The sequence below is a fragment of the Euleptes europaea genome, chromosome 7 (genome assembly GCF_029931775.1).
Source record: "Euleptes europaea isolate rEulEur1 chromosome 7, rEulEur1.hap1, whole genome shotgun sequence".
Lineage (NCBI taxonomy): Eukaryota > Metazoa > Chordata > Lepidosauria > Squamata > Sphaerodactylidae > Euleptes > Euleptes europaea.
The window spans coordinates 61,216,912-61,241,846 of NC_079318.1; the positions used below are offsets into that span (position 1 = coordinate 61,216,912).

Consider the following 24,935-nt stretch of genomic DNA (forward strand, 5'->3'; position numbering starts at 1 on the left):
CTTTTGAGGAGCATCAGCTCAGACAGTGTGCTAGTGACCGTGTGCCAAGGTGTTCTTTTGTATTTCTTCCTGTTTGACTTTGGGCTTCCCTTCCTATCTCTAACGGCTGTGCAGCTGCCTAAACACATTGGGTCTCTAGTGAACAAAACAGCCCCCTCCCACCCACACACTCTTGATTTTTCGATTGTTGCTGGTCTGTCTCAGGATGACACGAGGAGGACATAATAGGGATGCCAGCCTCCAGGTGGGGCCTGGGGATGCCCTGGAATTACAGCTAATCTCCAGGCTACAGAGATCAGTTCCCCTGGAGAAAATGGATGCTTTGGAGGGCGGACTCTAGGGCATTGTACCCCACTTGCGCAGAAGAGCCAGAAATACCATTCAGATGAGAGAGCCCCCTGTATACCGGAGCAGCGATGCTCATGTCCTTGACCAGAGCGACCCAGTAGGGGTGTACGTGTTGGCTGCGCCCTTGCCTACTGGCGCCGATGTTCCAGTGTTATCTCTAGGCACAACAGGTTCTTGTGGCATTCCTTGTGATTAAACACTCTAGAGTAGATTATGTTCACACAATCATTCCAGATACTCCTGGTCTGATTAATTTATTAACACAACAACTCTTTGACCAATCAAGAAAGGTGCTCCAGATTAACCAGGCAGATCTTTTTTAATGTACAAGATTTTTTTTTATGTACTTTTACAACTTGTTCTTTACATGGTTCCTTTACATGGAACACGTGTAAAAACAAAGTATGTCCTCCCCTTTAGAATGATCGTGGTTACTCATATAGACATTTATAGACATGTAATCAATTTCCAGCGGTCGGATTAATGTATTTGAGAGTCGGCCCTAATCATGCTTCAGTTTCTGTTGTGTACTCATTGAGCAACAGAAAGTAAAACGCGAGAAAGGAACATTCTTGGGACACATGCTCAGAGAGGTTGAGAGATCCCCCTGCTAGGAAGCCGTTCTTGGTTTAGCCCTGCACACACACACCCCCGGCCAAATGGTAATGCCCAGGAAGTGTGAAGTGGAGCAGGCCGGTCGGAATGTTGCGATCAGAGAATCCATGTCCAAATGGTATGGGGGCGGGGGGGGGGAACGGTTGTAAGATTCAGGATGCCTGCAGGCTTGTAAGGGCTACATTGTATGCACCTTTACTAGGCAGTGAGTTCCAATGAACCCAGCTGTGCTTCCCCCCCCCCCCCCCAGTAAGGAAGCACAGGACGCATGCACCGCGCTGCAAGGCCGTTCTGTTTGCTAGGGCTTTTATAACTAGGGTTTTTAATCAACTTTGGGATACCTTCGCAGAGTGTTCATGTGGGGGGTTTGCCTAACTGTATGTTTTACATGTGGACGTGGAAGCCACCTTGACCCACGAGGAAAGGTGGAAAATAAACATTTAAATAAGTAAGCCAGACCCGAGTCCAGTAGCATCTTAGACACAAACAAGGTTTTGGGAGTATAGGCTTTCGAGAGTCAAAGCGTTCTTTGTCAGCTGGAAGCTCGTCTCCAAAGCTCGTACCCTGAAAAATCTTGTGGGTCTTTAAAGGAGCCACTGCAGCCGAATCTGGCTCTTCTACTGCAGACCAAGACTGCTACCCAATGAAACTCAAATAAATAAGTAAATAAAAATGAGATGGGCAAGGGCATGTCCGGGACAAGCATTTAGGGGCATTGTCTGGGAAAAGAGGTGCTAGCTGGGGTAACAGAGTAGGAAGCGAAAGGCAGAATATGTAGAAATAGACTTTCAACTTGTTTGTGCTTTTCAAGATTCATGATTAGTTATTATTTTAAAAAAGCTGTTCATGAGAGAAAGTGGTTTTCCTAGGTCACCTTGTGAGATGTGTGGTACAGATGGGATGTTCCCTGTCATAGCTCACAATTCCATCCTAAGCAATGGACTTAGAAAAGTGTAACTCTGGTTTAGGATGGCACGGTTAGTCCTGATACGTTGACAACTTTTTTCTCTGGTTCTAACATTCTATCTAGTAAGTAAATGGCGGGGGGAGTATCTTAAATCTTTCATGAGAACATAGCAAGAACCCTGCTGGATCAGACCAGTGGACCAGCTAGTCCAGCATCCTGCCTCACACAGTGGCCAGCCAGTTACTTGGGAAGCCGAACAGGGTACAGAGGCCAAGGCTGCCTTCATGCCTTGACACATCTTTGCTACATAAATTGCAGACAGTTAACAGCTGTGAGTTTTGTTCTGCAACCACCTCTCCAAAAACCACCTCTTTGCCATTCTCAGAATTGGAAGGTGCAGTTCCCTACTGTGACTAGCTCGCCGCAGATGTGGTTTGCACAACCACTTCTTGCAGATGGCTGAACACCCATCCCCCCAGTAGATTGGATAGTGGCTGCAGGCACTGAGAAATCTCACTGTGTGGTGGCCTTTGAGATGTTTTTGGGGAGGGAACTTCCACTTGGGCTTCCCTGGTAATGGCCCAGGTGCAACATTATTCCGCTTTTACAAATGGGTTTGAAGGCTGATCTGCTGCTCTCTGGCTGGAAAGTTGTCAGACCTGCTCTCTCCCCCATACAAGAGAATGGTGGAATGAGCAAGGATAGGGAAATACTCCTGTCCCTAAGCTCAGCCTCAGCTCTTGCTCTCATCCTCTCTAGGACAAATCACCCTGTTACCAGTGATGAATTCCACAGAATTCCATAAGGACCCTTTTCTGAAACTACGTTTTAACTGGGGACATATTTTGAATTGAGTGAGGGCTGGTTTCTCCCACTGACTCTCTTCTGCAAGAGCCAAGATACTGGAAAACACCTCTTTGCAAACACCTCTTTCCTGCATGGATGGCAGTGGAGGCTTTGTTTGAGCTCTCTCCTTCGTTACTTCCGCTGGTGACTTTCAGAGCAGGGTTTAACATGAGGTGAGCGAGCAAGAACTTAGTGGAGCAGTATTCCACTTGCACAGCATTTAATGGGGAAAAGAAGCCAACAGGAATGCACCTCATGGATTGTTGTTGGGATAACATGAACACATGTAGCCGCCTTACAGGGAGTCAGACCATTGGTCTATCCAGCTCAGTACTTGCTATGGCTGGTAGTGGTTGTCTGGGGTCTTTCATATCACCTACCTGCTCCTTTCGATTGGTGATGTATTGAACCTGGGACCTTTCACGTGCAAAACAGATGCTCTACCACAGCCCCTCCCCAGAGGAGGGGAGAATGATGCGTACAACCCTGAGTTCCTTGTGGGAGAGGGGGGATTCAACAGTAAGACAGGGCTGTTGCTCCTAATTTGTGACACATTAAGCACACCAGGGATCTCAAATTGTGCAGTTGTGTTACCATTTCATTTGGACCTGTTTCAATGAGATACCAACAGTGCACAACCCAGCATGGGTCATTTTTTATTATATTTACATCAGGCCTCCCAAGCACATTGGAGCCAGTGTTTCAGTTGCACAACGTGTCCCAGATCTCTGTTGCTTTCTATGTTGACGGAGGGAGGGTGGTTGAAGAGTCACCCTCTGGATTAGAATAAGTAACTCTGAATAATTGAAGAAAATCCTAAGATTAAGGGCTGTGTGGAAACCAAAAGATGGTCTGTCTCTCCCATAAGGTCTTTCCAATTCTGTCAATCCCATCCCATGTTGATTGCCTGTAGAGACTGCGAAGTCACCAGCAGCGCTGCTAGCCTGTGTGGTTCTATGTGTGTCGGCTTGCCACTTTTAGAGTTCCATTAATTTAATAATGGTTATAGAGTATCTAATGCTTCATTTCTTCTTACCTTCAAGCGAAAATAAATTTGGGCCAGAGCTCAATCTATATTTGTTTAAAACTTGGGAAATGTTTTTCTTTTTTAGACTAGCTGTTGAGGCTCTTTCCCTTCTTCTGATACCCTGGTGAATAGTCTGCTGTTACGTATCATCCACTAACTGTAGAATGGAGCCTGTAGTAACCAACTGTCATCCCATTACCAACAGCGATAGAAAGGAAGAGACTAAAGAGGACCTGGCAGGCCAACTCCATGCTCCAGAGACTTCTGCTTCTTTTTCTGAGATCCTTCACCTGGTCCAGACTGGACAGAACATTCCTGGACTCCAGAAGCTAAATATCACTGCAACACACAAGAGCCCAACACCTTCTCAAATGGCCCGCAGGCCCAAACCCTGGGAAAATACTCCCTGATAAACAGAAATCTCTTGTGCCTTGCACTTACACCAGGAACATTAACCAAGGCCCACTGAATTGGTGGTTGTGCGTGTTTGAGATGCAATATCCCTACTGCATGTTAATCCCTGCTGGTTTGCAAGGTCTTGGAGCTTGTGGCAAGGGGCATTGAGATAATGGATTTGGTTAAGCTGTAATTAAGTTCTCCTTGCTGGCTATTCTATAAATTTCCACTAAGTTACGTGAAATCCTATTGTACCTCTGCTAAAAAAAATTAAATTGTTGACCTGAGCAATCCAGGAAAGTTGAATCCTGTGACCCTGTATACTGATGTAAATTGAGCAAATTTATATTAATGCTTAATTTTGTTGCATAATTTAGTATGCAGTTTTATCTTTCATATTTTGTTGTGCTTTTGCCAGTTAAGCATGCAAGAAAACACTGTAGAAACAGCTGGATCCGAATAATCTTAAAGGAAGTGTGGTACAGTGGTGAGTGTCCGACTAAGATCTGGGAGATACAGGTTCAAATCTCCACTCTGCCAATGTCAGCTGGTTGGGTGACCTTGGGCCAGTCACTCAGCCAAACCTACCTCACAGGGCTGTTGTGAGGATGAAATGGAAGAGAGACTGATGTAAGCCTCTCTGGGTTCCCCTTGGTGAGAAAGGTGGAAAATAAATATTTTAAACCCTAGATACTACCAAAAATATCTTTTAAAGTTTTTAAAGGGCATTTTAATTTCTTAAATTCAAAAACTTAAGCCATTTGCAGTGCAACGTGACCATTATTTAAGCATTTTAATATCTAATGCAGAAATAGTAACTACTTTATAATTTATTCTGGAGACGCCCTATGGGAAAGACATGACTTCAGAGACATTATGTCTGCTTGAAAAAAACCCCTCAAAATGTTATCTCTAAATCAGCGGTTATAACAACCCCCAAAGGCTAGCAGTAAGCAAAGGATGCACCTGAGTCATTGAGGCAGTGCCGTTTAACCCAAAGCACAGAGACAGTTCAGGCAAGGGCAGCTGCTATTGACAGTGAGACTGCCTGCTACTAACAAAATGCCCATCAAGATGGGTGAGCTGGGCAAAGAGGGAAGGCTTTTGTAGCACAAAGATCGAGCGGGGAGGGACACATGATCTCAGGCACTGCAGGATGTCTGCAAAGGAAGCTTAGTTATGAAACTGAGGAACAATCATCCTGAGAACTGGGTTTCTGTGACATAACTAAAGCTTATTTTTGTTTGTGCCAGAGCCCCTTCCATTAAAGTCAGAGGCCAGAACCCTCAACTGCAGTTGGGGGAAGGAAAATGTTGCCTGAAAAGTTACCAGCATCACATTTCAGGATTGATGATGTTTGCAGCCGCATTAATTTTCGTTTTCAATTAAGCAAGTCTTTCAATACTGGACCACTATCCTGGACATAAAGGCACATGTCGTGATTTATTAGACTCCCAACTGCTTCCTAATGTTCATCTTTAACTTCTTGGCCTCTTTTTGGTGCCCCTGTTGTTGGCATAAGTCATACTTCAAGATCTACAGCATGGGGGGAAAAACTTGGTTCTCCAATCTGCAGAGCAAATGAAAACATTTAAAACTGAAAAAGGTTATCCTTCCAATCATTTATTAAAAAAAAAACCTGGAGAATTGTGCTAGTTTGCACGAAGTTTAACGTGACCATCCCACGTCTGAGTCTGATTTCTTAGTAGACCAACCCTGCCTGGTTTTGAAATACATAAAATCAGACAATTCATAATGAGTCAACAGCTCTTTTATACTATCTACAGCAGAAGTTTGCTGCTCTTCCAAAGTTAAAAAGTGACTGTTCATGTTGCCACAATTAATTCACATGAAGTTTCACTTTTACGTTAATGGATGCCAGTTCTGCCACAAAACATCGGAAGACATAAGGCACAGCAATTGTCTCAATGGTATCGCTCCGCTCGCAAACGGTACAAACGTGCTGCCTAATGCGGGTGGTGGACCAAGCGGGTGGGGGCTTCAACAGAGGAGAAAGCAAACTGCCACATTCAACACACACGTGGGCCACCGAGCGATCGGAGCAGTGGAAGAGGCGGTCATGCAGCAAGAAGGATGTTCCGTGAGCCAACAAAGCGTCCCGCTCCATCTCTCCAAAGCGGATGCCTCCTTGAACATTCCTTCCACCAATGGGCTGGTTGGTGACTTTATCTCTGGCTCCTGTAGTCCTCACCTGAAACTTGTCAGAGACCATGTGTCTCAAGCGCTGGTAGTACACCACTCCAATGAAAATGTCTGCTTCCAGCTCTGATCCACTGACGCCACTGTACATCTTCTCAGTCCCGTAGTAATTGTAGCCAGCAGCCTTCAGCAGTTCACCAAAGTGCCCCAGGGCGGAGTTCTCTTCAGAAAATGTGAAGGGGGTGGCATCGTGGCAGAGTCCATGCAGCGCTGCCGATTTTCCTGCCATGCTCTCAATTAGCATGCCAATGGTCATTCGGGATGGAAAGCCATGAGGGTTGAAGAGAATGTCCGGCACCATTCCACTTTCTGTAAATGGCATATCCTCAGCTGGCCACAGTCGGCTCAAGATGCCTTTCTGCCCGTGCCGGCTGGCAAATTTGTCCCCAATAGTTGGATTCCGCGGGATTCTCAGGGTGATGCAAACACTTTTGAATCTTCCCGTTCCTGTGTCATTGCTACATATTTTGATGTTATCCACAAAACAGGTTTCTCTGTTCCTGAAGAGGAGGAAAAAAGAGATTTGAATCATCACGAGAACTTCTGTGGGAAAGCTAGTTCATGTGATCTCTAGAAGAAAAGCTTTATAAGCAAAAGACAACATAAGAGACATGAAGAGCCTGCTAATAAATTTATTAGCAAAATAAAAAACAAATTCTTCTCAGTCTAAACCTCCATCTTCCACTCTGACTCTTAAATTCCTCAAGACCATTTCCTAACCATACCTGCTAATGGTTACCTTTGCCCTAGCTGGAGCAGCAGGTGTTCTGCTCCAATTAGACACTGATATTTGTTTTATGCCCCCTGGCTTCAGCATCTAGAACTGCTGAATTTCCCCCTTGGTGGCTTTAATGGATGACCTGGGCTAGTCACTTTCTCATCCTAAGCTACTTCACAGGGTGACTGTGAGGATCAGATGGGAAAGAGCCACTGTATACCACCCTGAGCTCCTTGGAAGAAAGGTGGCATAAAAATACAATACATAAATTATAAATGCAAAAGATCAGATGCTTGGCATTTGAGAAATGATCAGCCAGATAGAGTGCAGAAGTGAAATATCATGGTTGACGTGAACAAGACGGCCTTTTTCTCTCAGAGTAGAACTAGTCTGAGCAGGAATAACAACTCTGTCTAGGAACAGTTGGTTGATACATGGTGACAGACAATATGGGCTAATCAGTTGCTGATAGAGAAAGAAAACAAAAACAGAGGAGGGGAGAAAATTCCAACCCAGAACAGACTAGGAAACCAAAAAGATTGAAAAAAGGGGGAAATATATGTATAAACACTATCAATTAAAAAAAAGCTAAAACTATAGTCCAAAAGTTTTAATCAAACCACACTTTTTCATCAAAGTCTACCGTTCCAAAGTATTTCTCAGGGCTTTGGGATGTGGTATTATTCCCTGGAATGATCAGGACACACAGCATAGCAGGTTATATGTTACACAGTTTTTACAAAACAGTTTTCAGGACTTCCTTAAGGAAAGCGTAGCTGAACAGCAGCAATCTAAACTTACTTATGGTAGATCACAAAGCTTTCCCCTGTGCTCAGGTTCAGATAGCTGTAATAAGGGTCCCCATATTCAAGCTTGGCCCCAACGTAGGGCAGACCATCAGCATCCAAATTCTTCAAAGGATTTGGGCTATCACGACCGATCCCGAACACCAGATATTCGGATCCTTGCTTAACTTTTTCAGCAAGATCAATACACTCTGTCTTGTAGATACTTCCATGAGCAAACCCTCTCTCCCATGAAGCTTTGTTTATAACCTTAAAAAAAGTCATGCAAACCAGAGTCAAATAACACCTTAAGAGACAGGCAATGCTAGTTTCTGTGGTTTCAAGGAAACATAGCAATAATGTCTCTAGGACTGCAGACGAGGGCAACCAAGATCAAGGGGTTGAAGCACCTTTCCTCTCAGGAAAGGCTAAAGGGTCTGGAGCTTTATAATTTAGAAGAAAGATGACTAAGGGGGGACACAACAGAGGTTTATAAAACTACGCAAGGGGAGGAGAAAGTGGATAGAGAGCAGTGTTTCCCCCTCTCCCATAACACCAAGACTCGGGGGCATCCAGTGAAGCTGAGTAACTGAATTGTGGAACTCACCACCACTGGATGTATTGATGGACCATTAGATTACTTTAAAAGGGAATTAGACAAATTCCTAGAAGATATATCCAACAACAACCACTAGCCATGGTAGCTAACCTCCACATTCACAGTAACACTGAGTGCCAGAGCTAGAAGGCAACACCAGAGAAATGCCTTGGCCTCTATACCTTGTTCATGGGCCCTCCAGGACAACTAACTTGTTTCTGTGAGATAGTGGATGTTGGAGTGCCTGATTTCCCTTAGACGACCTTAATTGCCAGCTGTAGGAGCTCAAAGTTACCTCCTGATATGCAGGCCTATTTTTTTTGTTCATAGGTATGAAAGTTAACTTTCTTCATGGAATGATTACATTTTTATCAGGAAGGTCAAGTTCTACTTTAATAAAAATATTATCTTCATCTTGAGCTCATCAGATAAAGTAGAAAGTTCATTTCAAAGTTTGCTTTGACTGAAGACCTACCATTGCATCTTCCATGTCATAGCCGCTATAGGAGATAACAGCAACAATTGCATTTGTACCAATTGGGTAAGAGTCCATGTTGTAATAATCATACATGGATGGCCGCACCAAGGGACTCTGAGGGGTCTGAAGCCGGTAGAGTTTGTCATCTGACCGGTATGGAAAGGTCAGAAGTGGAAACCCCATAGTTTGCTTGCCTGAGGAAAGAACAAAAATTGGTGGTGTTGGGTAAGGTACACATACAAAATTGTTCTATAAAGGAACAATGTCTTTTGTATTTAAGATCTTGGGTCTTCCATAAATATAACAGAAATCCAGCATTGTGGCACTCATTTGCATGTATTTATTTATTACATATAGGCAGCCTGTCCATAGTCCTCGAAGGCAAACTAGCAACAGGAATTAAAACCCAGTAAGACATTTGCAAGGAGCCCCATGGCGCAGAGTGGTAAGCTGCAGTACTGCAGCCAAAGCTCTGCTCACGACCTGAGTTCGACCCCAACAGAAGTCGGTTTCAGGTAGCCGGCTCAAGGTTGACTCAGCCTCCCATCCTTACAAGGTTGGTAAAGTGAGTACCCAGCTTGCTGCAGATAGGGGAAAGCAATGGCAAACCACCCTGTAAACATAGTCTGCGTAGTAAACGTCGTGTCCTAGCTGGTGTCTAAATCATTGCTGTTTTCCATCTTCACTTTTGTTATTTATTGTACGTAAATGAGGTTTTTCTATTTTTGTTGTAAATCATTGATAACCCTTTGAGTGGAAAAGTGAAATATACATTTCAATATACATATGAAATGGTTCAGGGCTTAATTAGCACTCCTTTGTGTGCTATCCAAGTTACTGGCCTCAAGACCCAAATCCCCAGTTCTTCTGACACAAAAGCATCAGTTTGGGGCAGTTTGTGGATGTTGTGGTCAAGTGGCCAAGGACCAACAAGTTAAAGGTGAATTCAGAAAAGACAGAGATGATCTTGGTTGGAAGGGCCAGTAGCTCTGAACCGATTCTCTTGCCAATTTTAATAGTAGCAGGTCCAGGGAAGTCTGGGGCTGCTCTTGGACCCAATGCTGTGGATACAGAAACAGGTCAGGGCTGTTGGGAGCCAGCAGGGTACAGAGCGGGGGACTCCAATCGGGTGAACTGAGTTGGTTTCTCCACTCCTCCACATGAAGCCTGCTGGGTGACCTTGGGCCAGTCACGGTTCTCTCCCAATTCTCTCAGCCCCACCTACCTCACAAGGTGTCTGTTGCAGGGGGTGGGGGGGCAGGTGATTGTAAGCTACTTTGAGACTTTCAGTAGAGAAAAGCAGGGTATAAAAACTGACTCTTCTCCTTGTTAGGCTTTTATTATCTTATATTTTAATTTTCATTAGTTATTCTGCTCTGGTATGCCCCTTGTTCTGTTTTAGGACTCTGTGCTTTTATATGCACTGATGGATTTGTTCTGTCTTTAGGTTTTTTTGTTTATTTCCCCCCAGAAGTTTGGAATGGGGTTTTGATTTTTTAAAAATATTTTTATTTGATGGGAGCCACCCCGAAAACTTTCAGGGTGAGTGAAGGGGTACTTAAAAAAAAAAAGTTTATAATACTTACTCATCTGACACTGGTACATGTTTCTGGGACTCTGGTTATGGTCTGAGAAAGGAATGAAATTTGCTACGACACCTAACATGCTATGGGGAAAGAGCTCCTGGTGCGTGAACACTCCAGATACAATTTCATCCTCAGACACAGCAATGTTCAAGAAGACCTGTGAAAAAAAAACTCGGTTTACATTAATCTCAAACTCTTTTTGGAGGGCAGTCAAACCCACAGAACAACTTCCTGCAGTTATGGCTGGTAGCCAAGCTTGTTAGTACCAGGCAGTCCCTTGTTGGAGATCTTTAAGAGGCGCTGCAAAGCCTGCTTTTTTTGCCAGGGCTTCTGATGAAATGCAGGTCTTTTTTGGGGGGGAGGGAAGGGAAGCAAAGTATTTGTAGTTTGTTATTTTATTTTGGTGTTGACTTGCAATGTTTTAATTATTACTGTAAGCTGACTTGAGTCACACAAAAAAGCGGGGTATAAATACTGTAATGAATAAATAACAGCTTAGAGAAGACCTCAGGTCAAAAGCGAATTCAGAGCCTGAGTCAGATTCATAATCAAAATCCAATAGGTTAATTCAACAGCTCCTGTTAGGAAAGCTTCTTGCAACAGCTATGACTCTGTAGTTCCTTCAACATAAGAAGTTTGTAAGATGAGATTACACAGGAAAACTGCAGCTGCCAATGCAAGTTTGAGTCCCAAACAACTGAAAAGTAACAAAGGTGGAAGGAACTCAACTAGCCACTAAGGAATAAGTTACATCAGTGAGCAGATTCACAGTAGTAGCCTTAATCAATAAATACACGTATGATTAGAAGAACATGCACAGTACCTGTTCCAGAGAGCCAATCAATTCTTCTTTCCCCAAAGCCAAGTTTTGTACAGGACGCATCATCCTACACGGGGTAGTAAAAATGAAAAGCCCTGGGTACAGGCTGGGTTTCCCTGTTATTGGAATGAGGACCACCTCTGTCCAAACTGGAATTCTCTTTTCTTGCATTGTCTATTTGCACATACAAAAAACATATTCAACTACTTAATTTAATTTCCTGAAACAGAGAAGAGCTGCAAAAGTAGGCAAGTCATTCCTCAAAAGTTTCTAAAGAGGCCAAATGCAGTCAGCAAAATATATCTTCAAAAGTAACAAATATAGACAGATAATAGTGCCAATTTTTTTTAAAAAGTAAGGGTTGTAATTGCTAATAATTTTCAAGTCCAAAAAGATACAAGCAACAATATTCAAGAAATGCTCAATAACATGGTCACTTTATAACGTAGTTGAATCAAGCAAGACTAACCTTAAAATATCTGAGTGTCTGTACAAGATCAGGAGCTAGATCCTTCTCTACCCAGCCCACCAAAGAGCCATCTACCATAACCGGGTAACAGTCTGCATAGGACTGGCTTGGCATGCCATCAACTGGAGAGACACCTATGGAAAGAAACAGAACAATGGTTAAAGCGGCAATACCGTCATCAGCAAAAATCTTTAGCAGCACAAAATACATACATAGATCATGGTGGGCAGCCGTGTTAGTCTGTCAATAGCAGTGGAAAAGAGCAAGAGTCCAGTAGCACTTTAAAGACTAACAAAATTTCAGACAGGGTATGAGCTTTCGTGAGCCACAGCTCATACCCTGCCAAAAATTCTGTTAGTCTTTAATGTGATACTGGACTCTTGCTCTTTTCTACTACAAAATACATAGGAAGACTTTGCCTGTGAACTCACAGACATTACTACTGTTCTCTATACACACAAACAAGTATATGTACATTGTGGTGCAAAATCTGAAGCACATAAAAGCAGTCTTCATAAACACTTGCTGGCTGTTGCTGATCTTCTCACGGAGGAACCCCAGATTCTTCCAAATGCACTTTATGAATATATAAATATTGTAGTTCTGCAAAAGGCAGTCCTTAGGACTTCCTTTCCTTAACAGAATTACTAAGAACCAAGTCAGTTAATACATACCAAGGGAGCAAAGCAAAGGCGGCAGGGATATTGTGTAGGAAGGCTGTGTTACTATTTCACACGTAGCTGTCATGTGATTCATCAAGCCACAGGGCTCCCCATCTGGGGTGTGCACAGGACAAAGAAAACCCCAGGACTCTGGCAGCAACTTGCGCACTGTGGTGGTCCTCATCTTGAGAAAATCGGAACCTCTGTGCACACAGCGGAAATGAGAGAGGTAGCGAACGAAGTTCAGCTTGTCTGCAATCACACACAGACCAGAGCTCTGCAACATCCCCAGACCTTGGAAGGGGACAGGGCGGAGAGTGGGGGAAGAGAGGGGACAAAAAGAAAATTCTTTGCTATGAACATCTGTCAGCCAAGTATATCACTTTTAAAATGCACTGAATTTTAGGAGGTTCGCTAAAATGAGGATACAGCTGCATTTGTCAAATACAGAGGCCTTTTATGCAGGGACGTTTCCCCGCGGTCACCCCCAATGACTGCTTTGCCTTTTCCACCTGTCAGAGGTCGCCTCGCTCTCACCGCGCATTTTGCCCATGTTTTAGCCAGGTTTGTAGAAAGATCAATCTTGTCTGTACATGGTCCCAATTTCCGAATTTAAGTAGCCACAGATGGGGTTATGTGGATTATCAGATATATCGATACCTTACCTGTGAAATGCCCCTAACACGTATGTTGAATTAGTAGATAGCAGATTTAATATACCATAAGGGAAAATTATCACAAGGTTTTTTAAAAAATCTATCCATAATGTTTTATAACCTTTGCTAAAATAAGCCAAATAAAATACAATGATCTACACAAACTACAAAATACATCAACAGCACAGTATACAAGCTCAAATTAACTGCACATTCTAGACAAAAAAATTCCACTTTTCAACTTTTTGGACTTTTAGCCTCATAAAAGACAGGTTCATTTACTCAGATGAATACACTCTGGCAGCTTCTCCAACCACTCCACCTTCTTTGGGATTATATTTTTCTTCCCAATTTTGGGCAAGTATTAACCTTGCTGATGTTACTTCATTAAGCACAAACTCATGGACTTCTTTTGGAAGCAAACCCATTCAATTCAACAAGAAAATTCAATTCAACAAGGTTTCTGACTCACTGGATGCTTTTACACATGCTGAATAATGCACGTTCAATCCACTTTCAATGCACTTCAATGATCGTTTGCAAGTGGATTTTGTCATTTCACACAGTAAAATCCAGCTGCAAAGTGCATTGAAAGTGGATTGAAAATGCATTATTTGGCATGTGTGAAAGCGCCCACTGACTCTGACAGTGTCACACAGCTGGCATTGTTTTGAGCACTTCTGAAAAGAATTTAGGGCGTCAAGAGACCTTGATTAATGGCAATCTGCAAGGGGTGTGTGCATTGAAGTCCAGAGGAATAGACAGCATGAAAAAGTAGAAAATTCTTCTCTAACTTAAGGGAACCCTCCTGAATGTTAAAAGTATATTTTATCTTATTTGTGGTCAGAAGCTTTAGATACCTTGGGGCCTTGTTATGTTTCAATATACCTACCGGTTTTAGATCGCAGGTTACCAGTGGCTAGGAGGTATTCGAACAGCCTTGTAAGATCTGTCCCCATGCCAACAATCTTCATCATGCTTTCTGGATTAATTGTTAAATGTGTCTTCTGGGCCTTTCTTTCTAAGGCTATTTTAACAGACTGTAACCAAGCTTCCATCTTCTCCTACGATATAGGATGCAACAAGAGAAAATGTTTCAAGTGCAAGCAATGTTTATATGATACTTTGCCATGTTACAAATGAGCATGTGATAAGGAACACTCCTGGACCAATACAGGGATGGATGAAATACACCTCGACTTGCACTAGGCCTGCCACACATTGTCTCCTGAGTGGTCATGGAAATAAATACCAGAGATTTCAGTGAATTTGCTAAGTGAATCTGAACACACTGGAACCTAGATTATAAGAGTGATACACAGCGAAAATTGGAGGGAGGAAATAAACAGTACTGTTGTAACAACCATTAAGCCACTTTGACACTTCTGGCTGTCTCATTGCAGCACTCAAATATGTGAGCGGAAGTTGCCTTCTCACACTGTTAACCAACTGTGGCTTCTTAAGAGGTGAATTCTTGGCAAACCTATGACGGAGAGAACTCAGGAGAATATCAGCAGGAAACAATCAGAACAGAGCACCAGCAGGGTAGCTAAACTTCCTTCACCAGAGTAACCAACCAAAGTACAAACAAAAATCTCCTCCTAGGGAACTGAACTACTTGGTGTGGCTAACTCTTTAAGTGAGTGAAGTTCTTACTGTGAAGTTACCAAGAGTGTCATTTTATACAAGGGACTCTCAACACTTATTCTGTAGGAATCAAAACCCCTTTGATGCAACTGTGGGGTCAGCACAAGAGTGGCTCGCTTTGGCTCCCCTGCACTACAGGGAAAGAATTCCCAGGGCTCTTGGCTACTACCTGTTGAGTAAGGTTCCCAAGCTCTTTGGAGAGACCTTACGGTCAGTACCCTGGGGGTTCCATGATAAACTATATTAGGCATTTGGCTACTCCAGCTTTACAGCTTGAGACTGCATTCACCCTCACACACACCACAAAGCAGTATGTACCACAATTTATTGAGGGAGTGGTATCTTGGGCAGAGGCACAGCTCCCTCCGGTTTCCTGACGGAAGCCAAACATTGTATTCTTGTAACCACATTTAGCTGTGAAAAGTGACTTTTGAATACAATGTGATCCAGGGTGGAAAGCGATAAGCCAGGGGGGCTAAAAGGGCCCATTTATATAAGATTCAAGGCAGGGCAAGCCCAAATGTGTTTTAGTCAGTATGTACCTAGGTGCCTTGGTACTGTCTGAGGTTATTAAAAATGAAGACGGGAGAAGATAGCAAAGTAGCCAGATGCAGCCTAAACCAATGCAGATTTTATATAGCTTACAAAACTTACTATTGTGTGTTCCTAGCTATATAAAATGGAAAATTTTGGCTGGACTTCTTAAAAACAAACAAACCCAAAACACGGCACTCTCAAGTAATACCTTTAAAAACATGAGGTAAAGTTCTCCTGCAGTGAGCACTTCTTGATTCATTAAACTGTCAGGATTTTCCTCCATGCAGCCTTCTTTAGCTAAAGTAAACAGTTTCCGGGTCATGAGACAAAGCAAGTAGAATTTTTCAGCGTTGGTTTTCAGGTGTATGCAGATGCACTGGCTGTAGGGACAGACAAAATAATCACCCCTAGATTAATTTTCCAAAGTTATCATTTTTGATCTTTTCAACCAAACAATATTTACTATTTCAGATTTTTTGTTTGCCAGTAACTTTAATCAACTGCTATCCTTGCCATCTTTTTGATACTTTTAAGATAACGCAAGCTGTCTCGGTTAGAAAATGTGCAAAGGCTGCTTATTCATAATGCTAGAGATCATCTTTACTGGAAAAGACAGAAACCAAAATTACATTATTTTTCCTTAGTGAGAACAGCAGCTTTGCGGGTAAAGATTTTTAGTAAGAACTGTCACAAAAAAAAGTAGACCAGGCACTGGTGGTTCTTTTTTTGGGGGTGAAATATATATAAACAAGGACTGAGAAACAGCCTAATATAGCTAATTTATTCTAGTTACTGGATTTCAGTGTTTCGAATTACAGATTCCCTAGCAGTATAACTTCTCGATATTAAAATATTCTGAACCTGAAAAGCTTTATCAACTCCAGAGATACAACACAAAAAAGGCCAAAAATTTGGTGTGGGGCCATTCATAGTTGGATTTAAAGATTTCCAAACTGTTTTGGTTCTGAACTTCTCATGTTCTTATAAATGGGCTTTAAAAAGAATATGATAAGACAGGATGGGATCTATCAATGGCCATTAGCTACAATAGCTGTACAGAGCAGCTACCTTCAAAGGATCTTGATTTCATCTGGCTGGCTAGTGTGCAACAGGATTATGGAATAGGCGGGCCTTTGGTCTGATCCAGAAGGGCTCTTCTTAAATATGTCAACACAAACTACAACAGATAAAACAAACTGGTACGAGCAACATCTCTCAAAACTACCCTGTGAGGAACAGTTTCATTCAAAATGCTTTAGAATCTTACTGATCATAATGGATACTTTATGATCATTCATCAGTGGACTTTGTTTTCTCACATAAGTAGTTATGAACTGCATACTGAACACCTGGAAGTGACTTAGACATACTTAAATAGGAACTCTCCAACTTGTTCACTGGTGTACCACTCGGGAAGCTCCAGTTTCACTCTGAAGCGCTGACCCAGGAAGTTGAGAACCTGTCTCTGTGTGATGCAGCCTTCTTCTACCACCAGCCTCAGCATCTGACACACACAATTCTTGTAGAAAGTATCATCTTCTTTTCCTTTCATCAACTCTTGAAAAATCTGGAAATCTGAGAAACTAACTAATGCCTGGAACATAGAGAGAAGGTTGGAACCAATTAATTAGAAAACAGAGCTATATGCTGTGAAGGTGTCAGTTTGTCTGAAGTCAGTAACTGTGTAACACCAGCATCTAATGTTTGTTTAGATGAAGTACTTTAACACACCTTTCTTCAGATGCAGACTCAAAGTGAGCTACAGTGACAGTTAAAAACAGATCCACAAAATGTTTCTAAAGTGGAGCGAACAGATGACATAATAAATCACAGTCAACATTATCATTGTATCCAATAATAGTCTCTCCAAAGAAATTTTAGCATGGACTGATTGATGTTGCCCTGCAATGCATATACCCCTGCCCTTTCAGCACCCAGTTTTTGAGGGATACTTTTCCAGGACCCAACACTCAGAAAATGTTGTCTGGGGGTGGCAACAGGGCTGCACTGGAGTGCCTATTCCTGATGGCATGCCTAGTTCAACCTACCCTCTATACATCTATAATAACAACAACATAACAACATAAGCGGCAGTAACAATTTTTACTATTAGCAGGAAATAGCAGAGATGGAGAAAGGAGGTAGAAGAGAAGAAGGGGAAGCTAGCCAGATGGGAGAACCATCAACCATATGCCTGGTGGAACAGCTCAGTTTTACAGACCCTGCGGAATTGTTTTGGGTCCCACGGGCCTGAACCTCACTGGACATAGCGTTCCACCAGGCTGGGGCCAGAGTTGAGAAGGCCCTGGCTGAGGACAGCCAGATGTTTTTTTTGGCCAGGGATCACCAGAAGATTGGACTGGAATGGGCCAATGTGTCTTCCAGGAAGCTCTGAAGCTGTTCTGCTGCTGCTCTCTCAACTACCCTACCCAGGAAAGGTAGATTAGATCAGGTGGCAGTTGGATGGAATATTAGGATCCAGGGATTTTTTTTCAAGAGCGGTCTTACCACTGCCTCCTCTCTGGGAAAATGCCTGAGCTCAGGGATAGGTCGATAACACTCTCCAGGGGAGCTCAAATCCCATCACCGCCAGCTTTCACCAGCCATGATGGACACGGGTCGAGGAGCCAGGCAATAGGCTTCAGAGCAGCCAGGACCCTTTCAACCTCAGCTTAGGAGAGTCAGCTGAAGTAGTCCAACACAGGACCAGAAGATGGCCAAGGCTCTTCCAGTTCACTAACCGTATCCACGTTGGCCAGGACATCCTGGCGGAGTGACAAGATTTTATGTGCAAAACAGCTCCAAAAGGCTTCAGCTAATAGCCCAATTGCTAGATTTTTGTAAACCCTCAGAGAGGGATGTTAATGATCTAATCACCCTCAATTGTGCTGGGCGTGAGCTAGTGGATGTGATGGAGGCTGCATAAAATTCCTTTTTAGCAGACTTCACCGCCATCTCAAAGGATCTCAAAAACATCCTATAAGATGCTCTTGCAGCTTCATCATGAGTATTCTGCCAAACTCACTCTAGTCATCTCAGCTCCTATTTCATCCTCCATAGCTCCATGGTGTACCATGGGGCATTGGCCACCATCATGGTGGCCCTCAAGATTGTGTTGCCCATGACTGAAATGTTTTAATGTTTGCTGCCTTGGGGACCCCAAATTGGATGAAAACATGGTCTGAAAGAATTCAGTTGGGAAAGCCATTCCCCACCTTCCCTAGGGCTAATTGAAGAGCTCATACAACACCCCAGGCAATTTCTACCCTTTATTATTCTGCCTTGTAATATATTGTTTAGTATACATGGGTGGGAGCGCTAGTAACTTTTGTGGACTTATTTGCAGGGTTATTGCCCCATGCCAAAGTAGTCCATAAACGTTGAAAGGATTTTAATGTACTGATAATTACTACAATACCTTCAGCGCAAATCCCAGTGGGATAAAGAACAACTGTTTCTGATGAATGAAGTTCACCATCACTGTGCCGCTTTCAAGATAATGAAGGGTCATGTTAACAGCGGTGTGCTCATCTCTAACGCAGTGCATTGAGACGCCTAATGCCACCAAAAAGAAACAAACCTCAATATTACTACATCATGCTACCATCTAAAACAATTACGAGCAGTTTACAAGTTAAAAGGGAACATCATGACTAATCTACAAGTTGTTTGCCCTTCATAGGCTTCAAAGTCAGAGCGAATCTAGAACCTGTTTCCCCCCACACTGAACCACCGTGTGACTGATATAGCTAGTCCAAATAAAATTTCTGAAGAGATGAAGCTGCAAACAATCACATATGTGTTTACAATAAACTTATTTCTACAATTTAACAGTTAAAAAAAATCAAAATTGCTGTAAAACTGAAAAGGCATATGCTTAATGATGACAAACTGATATAAGGGATGGACAATTTAGTTCTGCTAACTACCATGCAATTAACATTAATGTTTCAAAAATGAAAACAGTGACAACATGGAATATATGACTCATGTTTCTGATGCCTCAGACAGCCTTGCCACTGAAGACGTGGGGTGCCAAGTATATGCTTTACTCCTGAGCTATGTGGTGCCTCCAATGCACTTTGGCTGTAGTATGATGTTATTTAAGCATTTGATGACCTGAGAAGAAGTGATTGACTATGTCTGATGGGTGTGGGCCAGAGAAGCTGTTCTTCTATTTACTGCATAAGGGTGCCTCACAGAATTAAAGCAGGCACAGTGGGAGGAGAAAAACTATTACTGTAACAACACATACAATAATTTAGAACCATTACCATAATGTGTGTAGCCAGGGCCTCTGGATTTCCACTTCGGTTTTATCATTGCAAGGGGGAAGTTGCGCCTTGGCATGATTACCATTCGGATTATCTTTTCTATTCCATTAATTATGAAATAGCCTCCCATTTCCTGCCGAAATAATTTTTTTTAAAAAACATAGCATTTAGTACTAAGGAGAGCTGCAGGAGTTAATTTAAGCTTTAGTTATAATTAACAAAGGCAAATTTTTAATTCACAGAGCTTCAAACAAAAGGCACACTAGGACATTTTCAGGCTCTTTTGGTTAGAAGTACTGGGGAATGAAAAAGATAGCTTTTCCTTAACAATGGCTAGGGACCCAAAATACTATTCAGGCTAACCACAGTTGGGAGAGGAGGGGTGTCCTCTATCTCCCCTCCCTTCAGTTTTGAAGGTAGCTATGTCTAGTATTAAAGGTCTGTACCATGTATGCTGTATCAGCTCGATCTACAGTTTGTAAATGTACTTCTAAACATGGTTATAAACTGTTAATTTTTCCTACCCATGCTTACTGAAAACACTAGAGGAGGTGTCATGGTTAATCACAGAAACTGAGAGGCAAACTAAACACTTGTGTGTGGGCCTTCCCCCGGGACAAGAGCTCAGGAGGGATTGGGCCCTCACAGCATTTTAAAGGTCTTTAAAATGGTGTCAGCATCCTCGTGGTGGTCATGAGGATGCTGTCACGTTTAGTTTGGCTCTAAAGAAAGGGGAAAGGCCTATGACTGATGGGAGACAGACCAGCCCATGGGGTACACGTCCTGGTGGTTATGGTCTGATTTGGCAGCATTATGTCAGCATCTCAACAAATTGTAGCTTTGGTCTACTAGCACTCTCACACATACTTCAGTATTTTAAAAAGGCATCAATGTTGGAGTTTTGGCAATAAGCACATTTATTTTCATATTAAAAGGCATCAATAGACTAAATCTAATCATAGAATCATAGAGTTGGAAGGGACCACAGGGTCATCTAGTCCAACCCCCTGCCCAATGCAGGAATTTCACAACTACCCCCACACACCCAGTGACCCCTACTCCATGCCCAGAAGATGGCCAAGATGCCATCCCTGTCATAAACTGCCTCTCATGAACTGCCTAAGGTCATAGAAGCAGCATTGCTGACAGATGGCCATCTAGTCTAATCAACTGACAGACAGAGCATTAAACAGTATGAACTCTGGCTAAGGCTTCAATCCTTAGAGGGATTTTTGTTCATGTAAACTTGCATCAGGCAACAGCAACAAGATTAACCATTACCTCTTCCTCCTCATGGTGTTTGATTAATTCTTTGGGAGAAAGGCCATAGAGATTGCATAGCTTGGACTTCACCATAATTGGAATATTTCCGAGGGACTGCTTAATAATGCCTTTAGGGGTGCCATTCAATGACCAGCTAATATCAGCCTATATCGACAAAAATATGAATAATTTTAGAAAAGTACAGATATAAGAGAAAGGATTAAAAAAGAAACAGGAGAAAAGAACAGTTACACTGTAAATATTTTACAAAGGTAAACAATACTGTGCCTGAAGAAGTTACCTACAAAACATCACACATTTTAAAACTGACCTGGATAGATGACTGAGACCTGCCCAACAAGAGTGAAACAAACCATATGGTGCATCTCCATCCTAAGTGGGATGACCCACTGCAGAGAAGGTGTGGCATTAACACCAACCTGCGTTTCTCATCCTCCTTCCCCCCCTTACTTTGCAAATTCACCCTCCCATCCTGTCTCAGCATTGGTAGTTAGGGGGTCACACTAGGATCTGGGAGATCCAGGTTCAAATTCCCACACTGCCATAAAGGTTGTTTGGTGACCTACAGTATAAACAATGACCATTGATCTTATTTGTTTAGTGCATTTCTATGCCATCCCTCCAATGAATTTCCCCGAGGCTGTTTACAAAATAAACCATCATAATAAAACATTTTATGAATGGTATATTAATAACAGCTTGTATAAAATATCTTCTGCTTTAAACCATAATGTGGATTCTCCCTCTTACACTTGTTAGCTGCTTGTTCTCTGGAAGGAAACCCGGGACTACAGCTACTTAACAGGTGACTATAGGAGAAATCCTAAGCAAGTCTGATCATAAACTAGTCATGGGGCTAACTCCCAGGAAAGTGTTCTTAGGATTGCAGCCTACGAGTTATAATGCCACTCACCTTATCAGTTATACACCCTTTATCCATTTCCAAAATACACATGCAGTTTTTAAACCTCTTGGGTTTCTAAGGTGTACATAAAGATGCCCAGAACATGATGAAGCATCATTTCATTACATTGTTACTCACCGTCAGTTTCCCACGGTAGGTGCTTCTGCGCCCCCTGCATTCCGCTGGGTAAACTTTCAGTTCTTTACATATACTGCCCTTTGGTACCATAGGTGGACTGATCACGGCACCAACAATTGCCAAAGTGATCCGATCATTCTTAAATGCAAACTCTAAAGGTGGAATGGCCTGAAAGGAAAATTAATCCAAAGGTCACCTACACTCATTAGAAGCAAACAGCATATAAGAAATCCAGCCCATCATGTCAGAGGCAACTATTATGTATACTAGATTCTAATGGAACATGTTCCACAAGTACTACTTTGGTTCGGTCCCCTTCTAAATGACCCAAGACAGCTACCAGTAAATTTTGCTTCCCATCTTTTGGATGAGGAGTCCCCAGGCAGGGGTGGAGAGTGTTTACTTTTTAAAAAAGGAAACTGAAGCTTTATTCATCTTCTTCATCTTTCTGTAGTGTGACCTCATCACCCATGATGCTACAGGGAGGGCCACAGCCCTGCAACAGAACACATGTTTTCTACTGAAAAGACCCTGGAAAATCCTTAGCATTTCTAGATAAAAACAGGACTAGGGAGGACATTCCTCTCCCCAAGACCTCAGAAAACAGAGCTACATGGGTCAATGACTTGCTGTAAGGCAGTTTTGTCCATTCGTTCACCCCCTAGCCAAGAGCCCCCCAACATTAATTAGCTTGCAGGCACTTTGGGATTTTGGAGAAAATATAGAAAATACCATGATTGGTTCCAAGCCAAGAATCTGCCTATGATTAGAGTTGCCAGGTCCCTCTTTGCCACCGCTGGGAGGTTTTTGGGGCGGAGCTTGAGGAGGGTGAGGTTTGGAGAGGGACTTCAATGCCATAGAGTTCAATGTCCAAAGCTGCCATTTTTCTCCAGGTGATCTAATCCCTATCGGCTGGAGATAAGCTGAATTAGCAGGAGATCTCCTGCTACTTCCTGGCAGTTGGCAACCCTAGCCTATGACACAAACAGGGGTTTCTGAATGGGCGCCTCCACCTGGTGCAACAGTGCCCTTTCCTGCTCCAAAAGAAAGCCAGGATCAGCGCTCTGTGTCTGGCCAACCCAAAGCTTCCAGGAGAAGGAGGAGGGCAGTTGTTCTCCAGATTAGAGACCACCGCTCTCAACCACTACACCACGCTGCCTCTTCCGGTTCCATTCAAGCTTCTGAAATGCATCCCCAAGATGCATTTTGGTGCTGTGTACATAGGCCAGGGTGGCTTTGGATTTTTTAGACCTTCCAACCATTTTAGCAACAGTAAAGAAAATACTTTTGATGTTTAATGTATTTTTCTTATAACTGAAAGAGGCCAAAGAAGGAATGCAAGAAGCAGAGGGGCACCAGGAAATACAACAGCGGGGCTCACTGCCCAACCTATTTCTTTCTTTCTTGCCTACCTACTCGCCCACAGACCCTTTTGCCCCACTTTCCCTGCAAGTACCTCACCTCTATTGCCCGGTGCAGCCCTTCGCCCACGGCATGGTTAAATGACTCGATGTGGGCCCGCGTCAGTTCCTGCAAGGCCGAGAGCTGCTGCTTCTTGACCAGCCCGTAGCCCGGCTCCGTCAAGCGTTTAAGGCTGGGGGAACCGGGCAAATCCCGCCACTTGCACGCGGCTTCCATGCTTCTTCCTGAGCGCACCAGACGACAGCGCGAGCCTCCGCCGGAAACGGCTCGCAGAGCTTGCTGGGACGTGTAGTTCGCTAGGAAAACAGAACGCTCCCGAAATGCCTTGCGCGTAGAAGACGCCCAACCACAGCTTTTCGTGTTCGGCGCCACGTGGGCTCGGAGGAGGGCGGCGCTGTCGTGAGAGCTCGGCGTGCTGTACGCTTGTGGCGCTCTAGCTTGTTTCTCCAGGCGTATAAGGGGCAGCTGGTGTAGTAGTACTGCTTAAGTTTTGGCTCAGTGGAGCATCTGCTTTGCACGTAGAAGGTGACCTCCCAAAGTCACTCTCCTGTTAGGGAAAGGATCAGGTAGTTGGTTATGCGGAAAACGGGGAGCCCTGGGTTACTGCTGCTAGTCAAGAGTAGATGTTGCCACTTACTGCTTTAGTGAATCAAAAAGTCAATGAAAAATATGTGAGAGAATGGGAGGCATGGATAACATATTGTGAAAACGAATTAAATATGGGAGATGTTAAAGGCTATGATTTAATCTAATTCAACTGATCAATGTTGAAAGGATGAAGTATTCAATAATTAAAGTGTATAGGATGATTATATGTAGTTTATAGAAATGATATAATGAATTATAATGAATTAGAAAACAAATACAGAGGGGGTTATATCGATATTAATTTGATAGAGGAGGGGAGAGGGGAAGTCAGAAAAGTCGATACTGATTAGGCTGATTAGTTTGAAATGGTTTTATTTTATGTAACTGAAGATGACAATATTGAAATTGAATGTGACTTAAGAAAAAAATTTTTTAATAAAAAAAAGAGTAGATGTTGCCCACCGTGGGCCAAATAGTCTGATTTAGTATAAAGCAGCTTCATATTCTCTCCCTTCTCAACACCCTAGTTTTCTCTCACCCTAGTTTTAGTCATTAAAAAAAAGGCAGCAGCGATATATGGTACTGGAATGATAGTTTAGGATGAGCATGGAAGGCTGTGTGTTTTCTCTCTCAACCTCTCCCTCTCCCAAATGCCCGAGAAGCAAAGCCACAAAGCCACACTTTACTCAAGAACACCAGTGCCCTTAAAAATAATCCCAGCCCTATCTGTTTTAATTCTTTCTGCATCTTAGATACGGTTTCCTACAAAAACTGTTTCATAAATCATTTATAAAGGGGAGGGGGGAGAGTAATTTGAACTCAAGTCCCATTCTAACACATACACTGCCTTGGTTTAGATATTTTAAAAACGCAAAACAGATAAGAATCCTTGGTGTTAAGTGAAACATTTCTAAAGAGCTAGGTCCATTTCTGCACATTTCATGGGGCTCACTGGGTAACTGAGAAAGCCAACTTCCACCAATTAAAAAACCCAAACATTATTTTAAAAG

At 42.9% G+C, this 24,935-nt stretch overlaps 1 protein-coding gene across 1 annotated transcript; it reads right to left on the reverse strand.

The window, feature by feature from the left end:
- Window positions 1–5,949: 5,949 nt before the first annotated feature.
- POLR1B (RNA polymerase I subunit B) lies at window positions 5,950–23,553 on the reverse strand. The gene is made up of 15 exons (XM_056852673.1): window positions 23,377–23,553; window positions 21,916–22,083; window positions 20,871–21,017; window positions 19,590–19,722; window positions 18,734–18,870; window positions 16,686–16,909; window positions 15,524–15,695; window positions 14,024–14,195; window positions 12,488–12,769; window positions 11,814–11,947; window positions 11,348–11,518; window positions 10,525–10,681; window positions 8,936–9,132; window positions 7,879–8,132; window positions 5,950–6,859 (listed from the first exon to the last, which is right to left on the reverse strand). The coding sequence occupies exons 1-15, from the start codon at window positions 23,551–23,553 to the stop codon at window positions 5,980–5,982; spliced, it is 3,405 nt and encodes a 1,134-aa protein (XP_056708651.1). The 3' UTR covers window positions 5,950–5,979.
- Window positions 23,554–24,935: the final 1,382 nt, after the last annotated feature.